The sequence below is a fragment of the Rhinolophus ferrumequinum genome, chromosome 27, assembly GCF_004115265.2.
Source record: "Rhinolophus ferrumequinum isolate MPI-CBG mRhiFer1 chromosome 27, mRhiFer1_v1.p, whole genome shotgun sequence".
Taxonomy (NCBI): domain Eukaryota; kingdom Metazoa; phylum Chordata; class Mammalia; order Chiroptera; family Rhinolophidae; genus Rhinolophus; species Rhinolophus ferrumequinum.
Window position 1 is genome coordinate 2825008 of NC_046310.1, and position 11144 is coordinate 2836151.

The 11144-nt window shown below is 45.9% G+C and overlaps 1 protein-coding gene across 3 annotated transcripts; it reads right to left on the reverse strand.

Annotated features, from left to right (window-relative positions):
- Positions 1-2542: 2542 nt before the first annotated feature.
- On the reverse strand, positions 2543-10860 carry C27H1orf53 (chromosome 27 C1orf53 homolog). 3 transcript variants are annotated; one of them, XM_033099331.1, is made up of 3 exons: positions 7507-10860; positions 4475-4576; positions 2543-2868 (listed from the first exon to the last, which is right to left on the reverse strand). In XM_033099331.1, the coding sequence occupies exons 1-3, from the start codon at positions 7873-7875 to the stop codon at positions 2824-2826; spliced, it is 516 nt and encodes a 171-aa protein (XP_032955222.1). In that variant the 5' UTR covers positions 7876-10860; the 3' UTR covers positions 2543-2823. The 3 variants fall into 3 exon arrangements, with proteins under 3 accessions (XP_032955222.1, XP_032955223.1, XP_032955221.1); XM_033099332.1 differs by lacking the exon at positions 2543-2868 and adding an exon at positions 2955-3184 and having other exon boundaries at positions 7612-10860; XM_033099330.1 differs by lacking the exon at positions 2543-2868 and adding an exon at positions 2955-3184.
- Between the last annotated feature and the right edge of the window lie 284 nt (positions 10861-11144).

Below are 11144 nucleotides of genomic sequence, written 5' to 3' on the forward strand. Positions count from 1 at the left end.
TTTGGGTGAGAAGATGCGGTCGTCAGGAATTTCCCAATCCCCTAGAGCCATGGTTCCCAGTTTTTGCACTTTTACACCCAGAGTCTCAGGAAGGGGGGCCGCGAGTCTGGAGGTTTTGTGTCTTGAGCCCAACCATAAAACCCTTAGTGGGGACGAGTTCCGCCCAGCGCCGGGCGCTCCCGCACAGAGCAGGGCATCCAGAGGGCCTGGGCGTCCCAGGAACCACGCAATCCCAGGGCAAAGAGAGCTGCTGCGGGTTCTTCCACAGCCTTTTCTAGAAATCAAGGTCTCCACAGAGGCGCGCAAGAGGGTGCTGACAACCCCCCCCCCCAAACACACACACACACACTTCAATATGCCCTTCTTTTTTTCCTGAGCGGAGGGGATAGTTTGGGCAGAAGTACTGTTTAATTGCTGCCGGGAAGTGAAAAACTGCACGGAGTCTTAAATCCTCCACCACGGTGGGCAGATGTCCAGTTCACACACCAAGCCTTTGATCAAATGTGAAGATTGCCGCATGGCAGGTGTCGGCATGGAGTGTGTATGTGGTTACTTCTGAGCCACCAGTGACCCTGCGGCTCTAGGTGCTCCTAGGAAGGCAGACTGCTGCTCGCCTGGCAGTGAGCCCCTGCACTAGCCTCGTCCTGGCGCCTGGAAGTGGAACCGCGCATGCGAGTGCCTTAGGATAAGGGGCCCTGCGGAGGAACAAAGACCCAAGCCGGGCCGAGGGGCATCTCCCCTTCTGGGGGACCCTTAGGTTCCAAACACAACCATTTTGGAGCCCAAAGTTTCATGGGGGTGGGGAAAACCCTTCCCTTTCTTGCTCCGCAAAACAGATGGGGCCAGTGTGGCTTCTGGAGAGAGGGAATGTGCACGTAATCCACAGGAAGGAAAGAGCCACTGAGGCTGGAATCTATTCCTACCCTCCATCCCAGTAAACCTCACGAGATTCTGCAGCTTCCTTTGGGTCTTTCCGTGTTAGAAACAATGTAGAATCAATGTCCCTTGATTTATGGACTCTTGGGGCAGGAGTACCCAGAAACCTTGAAAGTGGAGAAGCACCAGAGTAGATTTAGACCGGGAAGTCTCGACTTCTCTGCACACACGTGTGTGTTTGGATACACACAGCCAGTAAGAAACCCGAATTGTACTTTACAATGTGGGAATACAATGTAGCTTGAAGCTCTTGCGGTGAGGCCCATTTATATGGCCATGTTGTGTTTAATGTGGGAGCACCATCCATGCCGCCACCCTTGACGTGTGTGTGTATGGTTCACAAGCATCACCACAGAACCACAGAGAACTTCAGACCTTGGCTCCCAGCTCCAGATGGAGGAAAGAGGGAGAGCTGCCCCATCCCACCCCACCCCACTTGTGACTCTTCCTTTGCTGTTGTGGCCAGGAAGAGTCACAAGTCCCACATAAGGTCCTCCATGGTGGACATCCGGGTCCTTGCTTCTTGGGACAGTTCCCCACTGCAGAAGTAGGCGTCCCATAAGTTATTTCCATAGCCAAGGGGCTTTCTCAAAACAGTGCCTCACATTCATTTTCAAAAGGAATGCCCTTTTCTTTCTCTTGTTTCTCTGGAAAGATGGCCCTTTTAGACTCCATTTCTTTCTCTTATCCCTCTTGGGACTACTGAAGGAAGCCCCATCCAGCCCGCACACAGAAAATGGCCTTGGTCATCTTCACATCTCGTGGAAAACATGGAGCTAGCAGGCAGCTCCTTGACCTAGCAATGGAAAGGACATTGGCTCCCAGGAGTTCCTAAGCCTTTTGAGAAAGACCAACTGCCTCCTCCATCACAATGCTGACCCTTCTCCAGTTCTCCTCAACACAATTTCCGGAGAGGGAATCACCTGGCCACAGAGAATGTTCTTTTACATCCTAGGAGCTATCCACACCTCACAGGATCCAGGGACTGTGCTGCTTAGGGCACCACAGTTGAGCACCACCAACTTGGGGAAACAATGTAATACTATGTAATACTTGACCTAAAATGAACAATAGAAGTCACCATCCATGGGACTATTAGAACCTCACTGGGGTTCTTTCCACTTATTTTACAGTTTAGAAGGGCTTTTGTTTTGAATTGAACGTGGGAGAAGGCACCAGAGCCTTTCAATTCCTTACGATCTTTAAAACACTTCCTGGGGCCACAAGCAGAGACCAAAGCAGACCCCGGGGATGTTCAAGAAGCTTTCAGTTTCCGGCAGGAGAACAGGCTGAGGATCCATTCTGGGTATAGCCAGCCTTCCAAGTGGGCAGCAGCCTTTTTGTTCGGAACAGTTTCCATGGGCAAGAAAAGGCTTGCTTGGGGCTACTGTTCCCAGAGAGAGCAGAGAAAAACAATCTCTGTGGGCTCCTAGCCCAGGTCAGACACTGAAGCCCAGGGCTTTCATAGCAGAGAACGAATGCTATGGTTGTAAAGCTAACAAACTGTTCTAAGAGAGGTCCACCCAGGAAATGGCGTAACAAACAGAGGAGTGAAATGTGTGTGGGGGTGGGGAGAATGGTTTAATCAAGGCGTCTTACACGGCCTGACCCCCAGTCAGAATGATTTAAAGTTTTCATTGAGAGAACAGATGGAAGGTGAGAGCGGCTCTTGACACAGAGTGCTACTTCCTGGACGCTCAGATGCTGCACCAGATAGCATTCTATCAACCTCCTTGTAGCTCAAGATATAAATAAAAGGAAGAACATCTTCAAACTCTTCTATTTGCCAGCAACTTCAGTTGGGTCGCTAACACTGAGGAGAAAACAGTAGGAGTACTGAGGCTACGAGAAAATCAACAGCTACTAATGTCACCCGGTCGCTACTATTTATTTAATGGAACAGTCATTATTTTCTTTCTTCAACATATGTGTCTGATAATGAAGCAAAAAGGAAAAAAAGAAAGAAAAAAGAGGAAAATAACTATCAGTGCGCCACCTTAGAAAAACACAAACATTTGCCAGCTTTTTTCACTTTATTGATGTTCTTTTAATATATGTACTTCAGGTCAAGTTAGTGCTCAGACACCAACAGCCCAGAGAGCAAACCCTGAATTAGCCTGTTTGTTTGTTTTTTAGGTAAGGTTCAATTAGATGGAGAACAGAGATGAAATTGTTGTCAAACATAAAAATAGGAATTGAATTGCTTCTTTTTAGACGGATCTTTAACATTGACTTGACCATATGGACACTGCAGAAGAAATAAAACAAATGATTACGGAATTACTTAACAATCATCTCGGGAAAGTACACCACTTCTCATGATGGAAAAAAGAGACTGCTGATCATGTTATAAAGATCATTTGATCTGCCAGGTCCTGCAGGCTAAGAGGAGAATAATGGCAACCTTTGGTAAATAATCCTAATTAAGATCCAAGAATCACTTCCTAAATGCATCTTTCCAGCTTTAAGAATTTTACTGTCAAAGAGTCATTCTTAGAAAATCCTCACTTCCCAAATTTATGCAAAGCTGTATTTCATTAGAAACAGCTAATGGCACAGGTAGGAACATACAAAAAAGTGAAGGCTCAGTTTTTCAATGCTGACTACGTTTAATACATGCATTGAGTGCTACACCCTAATTACAAAGTGGGTCAGTTAAAGGAAGTAATACCTTCTTGTCCCAAAACACACAGTCAAAGGAGTTTGTAGACAGAGGTTGTTAGTATCTGTTTATAATCTTAACTCCATAACAATTGGCCTGACTAGGATGCTTAGTTGTTCTGGAGAACCCATTCCATTTTTTGCTCAAAACGGAAGGAGGAGTTAGCTCATCTGAACCAGTGAACGTAGAGACACATATAGTCACTGAAATATCCATTTTAGGGAATGTACAGCAGAGAAAGAGAAAGAGAGAAAGATAGAGAAGGAGAAGGAGAAGGAGAAAAAGAAGGAGGAGGAGGTAAAGGAAGGGACAAAGGAAGGAAGGAAGGAAGGAAGGAAGGAAGGAAGGAAGGAAGGAAGGAAGGAAAGGAGGGAGGGAGGGAGGGAAGGAGAGAGGGCGGGAGGGAGGGAAAAAAAACAAAGAAAGAAGATCATTGTCATTTAAAGGAAAGCCACTCACCTCTCAATGCTGGGCAAGTTTCAATTGATTCAGCTAATAATGAAGAAAAAAAATGCTTCCTGGGATCTAGTTTGCAATATTCTAGTTCCTTTTCCTGCCTTCTCTGTCCTTGCCTAGTGAACACAACTGATTTAAAACCTCATGAAAAGTTTCCTTGTAATAAAGAACTCCCATGGATTTCAAATCACAGCATTTCAAGGAACTGATGGTCACAGTGAAATGCTAGCAAGTTCCATTAACTTTAAAAGCCTTGAGTTGGTCCTAAGGACTTCACTGCCCTTGGCTAGAGTACCTTGTGAAAAGTGCACTCCAGGTCTATTTAGCTGTTTTATTTGACTTGTTTTTCAAATAATAGGTATTTATGAAGTCACAGAAGCACCGCAAACTACCGCTCTAATGCGAGAATTTGCTACTCACGTGTCTGCAGGCAGAGCCACAGCACTTCCCTCTCTGCAAGTGGGCGACCCTCGTGAGCACCATATAGCCGGTGGCTGGATCCACATAGCTCAGCTGGCCGGCCTGACACACAAGGGGATAAAACAACTCATTTGCTTCGGTATTCATCCTGTCCACTCACCACAAGCTCTACTCACAGAGCCCTGCAGACTTTGCGTGAAACAACATGACACTGCTTCCCGGCAATTCTGGTGGCCCTTGCTTTAATTGCATTCCAACGTTATATGCAATCCAACTTCATGTGACAGGAGGAGAAAATATACAGTTTGAGAAAAATGAGAAGTTGATGGAAACACAAGAACTCCTCTATGCCCAACAACTATGCAGCCGTCACTAAGGTATGTTTCATTCAGTTTCCAGGTAACACGGTTAATAACAGGTGATTTTGGTGATTTTAAGAGCTTAAGAGGCTGAAAATGAACTTTCACTCAGAAGGTGCACTTGCAATTTCAGTGCTTAAAATATGTGGATAATGATTTAAACTTACAGAGAAGGTGCTAATAGAAACCAACAGTCCTCGTAGAAAAGTATTACCCTCTCTATTATTGAACACTTTTCTTTACCTTCATGATGTGTGACTACACTAAACATTTTACACTATTTTCTTTCTTTCTTTTTTGGACTGTTGTTAGTTCTGTTTTTAAGCAAAAAAAGAAACAGCATTGTTTTAACATATTGACACTCTGCTTTCATGACTACAGCACTCAGATGTCTAGGAAGCACACTCCACCTCCATTCAAACGTGGTTTTAAACTATCCCAAGTGTGTTGTGGGAAGGCAAAGAAATAATGTGAGCTTTTTGGGTTTCGGCCATTTGGGTGAAGTTAGAGGAACTTTGTCCCATGTTTTTTTATAGAAATCTTTTACCATGCAGTAACCTCATCACTTGCGTGCGGAACCTTTTCATTCAGACACACATGAAACTTGGATGTCTTCTAACATCTATTTTTGGATGTGCCACACGGTACTTCTTCAGAGTGTCTTCCTTCATGGTCAAATATTTTATTCTGGTTGAGGTTTTATCCAACCATGCTTCATGAATCAAGGGTGGAGCAAAAGGACAAGTGGAGTTTAGGTCTAGGTTTACTCTAAGGCATTCCAGCAAAGCCAGACCAGGGCAGCAGAAAGCCAGTGAGCGAGTCCCAAGGCCAGTTCAAGGGCCTCCGAAACCCTCAAGAACAGCAGAAGCAGATTACATGAAACTGGGTAGAAACACTTTTGGAATGAGTGACTGTCAAGATCTCACGTCTTTATTTACAAAGCCCACGTATGAAGACTAGGAAAACACACACACACACAGGGAACCCTGTTAGCAGCTTTCTTTTCACTTTTCATAGCTTCTGGGTCTTCTGAGAGCTATTATCTGGCCACCTGGAAGCCTAAGATTGCTCCTGCGCTTGTTTGCGCCCGTTCTCCTGCTCTCCTTGTGGACTGAGAGACGTTGGGCTTGTTGGCTGCCCATACAAACTTAATTTGTCTACAGGAGACAAGCCTCAGGTAACGGTGATAATGAAGCTGCCACAAGAGTGTTGACAGTTTGACTGGAGATGCATATGGCACAGGGAGGAAGGGTGGAGCCCGTTCGCCTGACCTGTGGATGTAGACGGACAGAGAAGCACCATGAGGGCGTTCTGATTTGCTGAAAGAGGAAACAACAAGCTGGTCTCCTGGAGAGTCACCCTGTGACACTGACACTGATGACACAGTGACAATGTCCTGAGTGAGAAAAAGCTTCTTTCCTTCCCAAGGCTGATTGAACCTGTCTTTATATGCCACTGGTGTGTGCTCTAAAAAGAATGAAACTTTTTGTTTATATTTACCATATTTATACTGTGAAGTATGGGAACAAATCACACGTTATTTTAAAAACAGTATAAACAGGAACAATCAGAAGCTGCCAGTCATTTCCGGATGAATCTTTATGCAGAAGTTTTAACACTTGGGGAAAAAAAGTCAACTTCCAAGGTTTTCCTCTACGTTTTTGGCTGAATCCACAGCAGATAACACTATTCCTATACCGACTGGTCACACACGGTGTGTTAAAGGGGTGGCCTTCATTCATATTGTTTTTGTATCTTGTTCTAAAACTCACTTGGTCTCTCGAGATAATAAAAATACAGCCATGCTACCTTTAAACCCCTGTCGTCTGAGCTGGCAGAAAGTGCGAGGGAGATGGTAAGTTCTAATATTGGTGCCAACAGGCAACTGTCAACTCCCCCAAAATAGAAGAAAACACAGGTCAGGTTTGTTCAGGCAGAATGTCAACGCCTGCTTACAGTTTCCATTGTCATTATGCTCCGTTGAAGTGGAGGGGAAGGACGAAAGGAAAATTAAGCTTTCGTGGGGGGTGGGAGATGAGGGTAAGGGGGATCCAGTATATGGTGATGGAAGAACTGACTCCGGGTGGTGAACACACAATGGGATTTATAGATGATGTAATGCAGACTTGCACACCTGAAATCTATGTAATTTTACTAACAATTGTCACCCCAATAAATTAAAAAAAATTAATTAAAAAAAAGAAAATTAAGCTTTCGGTAGCAAAAATTAAAATAAATTTACGTTTTGCTTTTTCATTAGTAAAATCATTAGAAGGCAACGTGTTTAACAGATAATGCAGATAAGCAACAACTTTCCCTGTAACTTTTCAACTCCTCTATCTCCTCAATCAACTCCTAAACACCTGCCACCAACACACACACACACACACACACACACACACACACACACACACACACACACACGATGGGTCGCACACTGCCACTGGAGTTTAGCTCAGAAACGACTCCCACTCATACTCAGGACAGACAAACGTCAACTCTTAGCCCGGAATAAGAAACTGGCCAGTTTTCAAACGAAGCGGTCGCAGCGGGAAGTGCACGCGCCATCAGAAGCCAGAAGCCTGGCAGCACGGCCCCAGCACCTCGCCAGCTGCCGGGACGCGCAGGCGCACCGACCCCGGAGCCCCGCGGGTCGGGCAGAAGGGTTCTTACCGCGCAGGCGCACGGACCCTTGGGCCTCCAGGGCTGGGCGGGGCGGAGGGGCCTCACCGCGCAGGCGCACGGGCCCCGGGGCGCTGGGGTGGGGCGGGGCCTCACCGCGCAGGCGGCCGCGTGCAGGTCCGCGATCCGTCGGTCCGTCGGCGTTAACTCTTCGCGCGCCGGACGCCTCGCCGCTCCCTCCGGCCTGTCACGCATGCGGGGCCCGGAGCCGCCGCGGTCTCCTTCAGAAGCGGAGCAGAGGGTGACGCTGACGGGCTGTCGGAACCCTGGGCCAACCCAGACAGGCCTTGGCGGCGGGGCGGCGGGAAGCTGCCTCCCGAGCGCGGCGCCCGCCAGCGCGGGGACCCGCCTGGCCGCCATGGCCGCCGCGGGCCGCGGGACCGGGCGGGGAAGGGCGCGCGGACTCAGGCGGCCCAACCGCCAGCCCGCGGGCCGCGAAGGAGGCTGGACGCGTTAGGCCGCCGATCGAAGCTCCGACGCCACGCGGGGACGAGGGAGGACGTGCATCTGCGACCTCCGGCCCCGAATGCTCAGTAGTCCGTTTCTCCTCTGAGACGGAGAGTGGACACTTTTTTTCTCGCGTCAAACGAGACTTGAGATCGCTCAGCATAACCGGCACAAGCGTGAAGAGGCCGCAGAGTGCCTAGGACAGCCGAGGTCTGTCCGTGGTCCGCGCGGGCCCGTCCGCGAAGGGCTGAGCCCCGGCGGGTAACAGGTGCGAGGAACCGCGTGGGAAGCCGGGCCTCCACGGCGGGGTTCTTTGGCCCCGCCTGAAATGAGGACCCAAAGTGAAAGCAAGCCCTGAATAAGAGGTGTTTTCTGTCTGAAAGATGACAGTTATCCAGATACCCCCACAAATTGAATTTGAGGAAATTAGCACAAGCCCAGGAGGTAATTCTAGGTGTTAGAATTAAATTAACACTTTTTTCGCCCACCCCCAGACCCCCCCCCATTCTCAGCCTGAGTTTTCGGAAAAGGAGGGTTGGAGAGTAGCCGTGTTGTGAGGGTTCCGTTGTGAAAAACTGAGGGCAAGAGTAGATTCTCGAGCTGTGCAGAAGGATGACAAAGCCACCAGAGACCATCACCACCCCTTTTTGGGCATCTGCATTTACCGTGCAATCCTGTAATCACATTTGGAGTTTCTTAGTAGGTACCGACTGAAACAATCCTATTGGTCCGTTAATAATCTCATAGTGAATCCTGTTTCGCAAATCTATTTCCTTTGTGTTGGAATAACTTACTTAGCAGGATCCAGAGACTCAGTGATCTGAGAAGAGTTTAGAACCTGGAAGTCTAAGGATGGACCCTAGGCACAGCCACGGAAAGGTGGGGCCAGACTTGAGATCACGAAAACAAGCACCTGCGATTAGAAAAGGGAATTCACCATAAATCAGGTGTGTGTGTGTGTGTGTGCACGTACACGTGTGTTGCCAAACCAAAATCTTGAGTAAGTCTGGAAGTTCAGATTGATTGCATTGTTTTTAAAATTGAGCATGAGGACCTATTAATAGATCACATTATTTCAAAGGGTGGGGACAGCATTGTACAAAAAGGAAATAGACTAGGCCGGGTTTACACAGAAAATAAAGTCACCTAGAACATTTTTACGTGAAATTTCTTTTGGTAGATGAGAGGGTGGGTGGGAATGTAGAGGGTTTGAGCAAGGGAGACAGACGTTTGTGGTAACAACAGTTCTGTATTTTGGTCATGATGGTTACGCAAGTTTATATGTGTGATCAGGTACGGAACTTACATACCTTGTTCCAAAGTTGAACTCCTGGTTTTGATATTGTACTATAAGTGCGTAAGTTGTAACCATTGGGGAAACTGGGTGAAGGAACATCTTTGTACCATCTTTGAAACTTCTCGTGAATCTATAATTATTTCAAAATTTAAAATTGTAATTTTAAAAAAAAGATGTAAAAATAGGTTTCAGATCTCTTGGTAAGGCAGATGACTGAATTAAACAGAGCCTTTCCCTGTTTCCTCCATTCCCAGGTTTAAAAATCATCCTGTTTAGTTACGGCCTCTGGGCATTTGGGCTGTGTTGTACTGTTCACATGTTACCTGGGTGGGCATTCTTACAGATACCTATCTTCAAAATATAATCACAGCTGGAAATATGTAGAGTAAGAGTTGATCAAGTATGTTAGTATTAAAAAATTCCAACTATTTGATTAGAGTATTTAGACATTGATTGAATTACCTGCCCCTTCAATTACATTTATCTTTATACTTTAGGTATCAGTTTACATCACGTGACTGATTCACTGTCTCATGTTATAAGCCTCCTCACCGCTTGAACCTTACCTTCTCTAGCATGTATGTGTTCATTTCTTCTCAGATTCTCTGCACTCTGAGTAGACAAAAGTAAGAAAGTGGGACACAAAGTTCCACCTGAGAATGGTTAAGTCCTCACTTTTATGTATAGCACGTTCACCTGTAGACTAGCTCTAGAAAGAGTTGTTTTGTGCCACATCTCTGTGTACTGTGTACGGTTCCACGATACAGGGTATGTTTTGTGATCCTTCCCATCATTTGAGATTTTTAGGTTGATAACGCTGGGGGAGGAGGAGAGGAGTTTGGAGAGATGCATTCCCCTACGTTTCATTGATATTAATTTTTAAGTTGTCATGTTAGGCCTTTCTAGGTCACAAGACACAGCTTAATCTGGTTACAATAAAAGGAATTTGCACATATTTGCACGAAGCTTGGTTAACTGTGGCCTCACGGACAGAACCAGGGCTCTCCCCACTTTTCAGCTGTCTCTCTTCAGTGCTAACTCCTTTCCAGGCAGGCTCTTTTCTCAGTGATGAAAGATGGCTGCAAGCAGCTCCTAGGGCTTCATCCTTTCACATCCTTGTCCAGCTGAAAAGAGTCACGTTATGAAGGTCTCTGACAAGAAGAAACCCTGTTTTGCTCCCCACCAGTCCTAACAGCCTTCTCCCCCGTGTCCTCTCCTCACCCAGGTTCTTGAACCAGTCAGGGCCCATTCCTGTGTGCAAACTGCCTGTGTGCAAACTGCCTGTGTGCAAACCCATGGCTGACAATGGCCTGTGTTGACGCTGGGCCACAGTTAACAAGTGACTTGCAAAGGCCAAAGAAACTCCTCCTTTTAGTATTTACAATTGAACTGTTTATCATTTAAAACATTTTCTTTGTCCGTCTGGTTTCCTACTAGATGTAGTTCCTTTAATCTCCCACAATGATTTGCTCCATTTTAGCTACTTATATGTATGCTGTAAATTATTTCGCATTGTTTTCCCACTAGATCACAAGCCAGTAGGGAACATGTCATTTCATCTTTGTATCTTTACTGCCCACCTTGTACTTTTATTCACAGAACTGGGACACTTAGTAATAAATAATGAATTTTTTAATTGATAAATGAGTCAGTGATTCTTTGTTCTCAGATACACATTAACTACATTTCATATGAAATCTTAAAATTTACATTCTGTATATAATGCAAATTTGAAAATATTTACTATATATTGTTGCAAATAAATACTTAAAAAACTAGGTGATAAAGATACTAACTGAAATGTTATTAAATTGCATTTATTAAATACAGTTGGGCCATTTTACAGGACAGAGGCATACATTATCAAATTATCTAAGCCTGGAAA

Bases quoted from the DNA above. Each gene is read 5' to 3' on its own strand.
- C27H1orf53 (XM_033099330.1), bottom strand. From the start codon at position 7,875: ATGGCGGCCAGGCGGGTCCCCGCGCTGGCGGGCGCCGCGCTCGGGAGG. The intron at 4,577-7,506 runs GTAAGAACCCTT...CTTGTGTGTCAG, and splicing joins AGGGTCCGTGCGCCTGCGCG to GCCGGCCAGCTGAGCTATGT. The intron at 3,185-4,474 runs GTGAGTAGCAAA...TTTCTTCTGCAG, and splicing joins GTGGCTCTGCCTGCAGACAC to TGTCCATATGGTCAAGTCAA.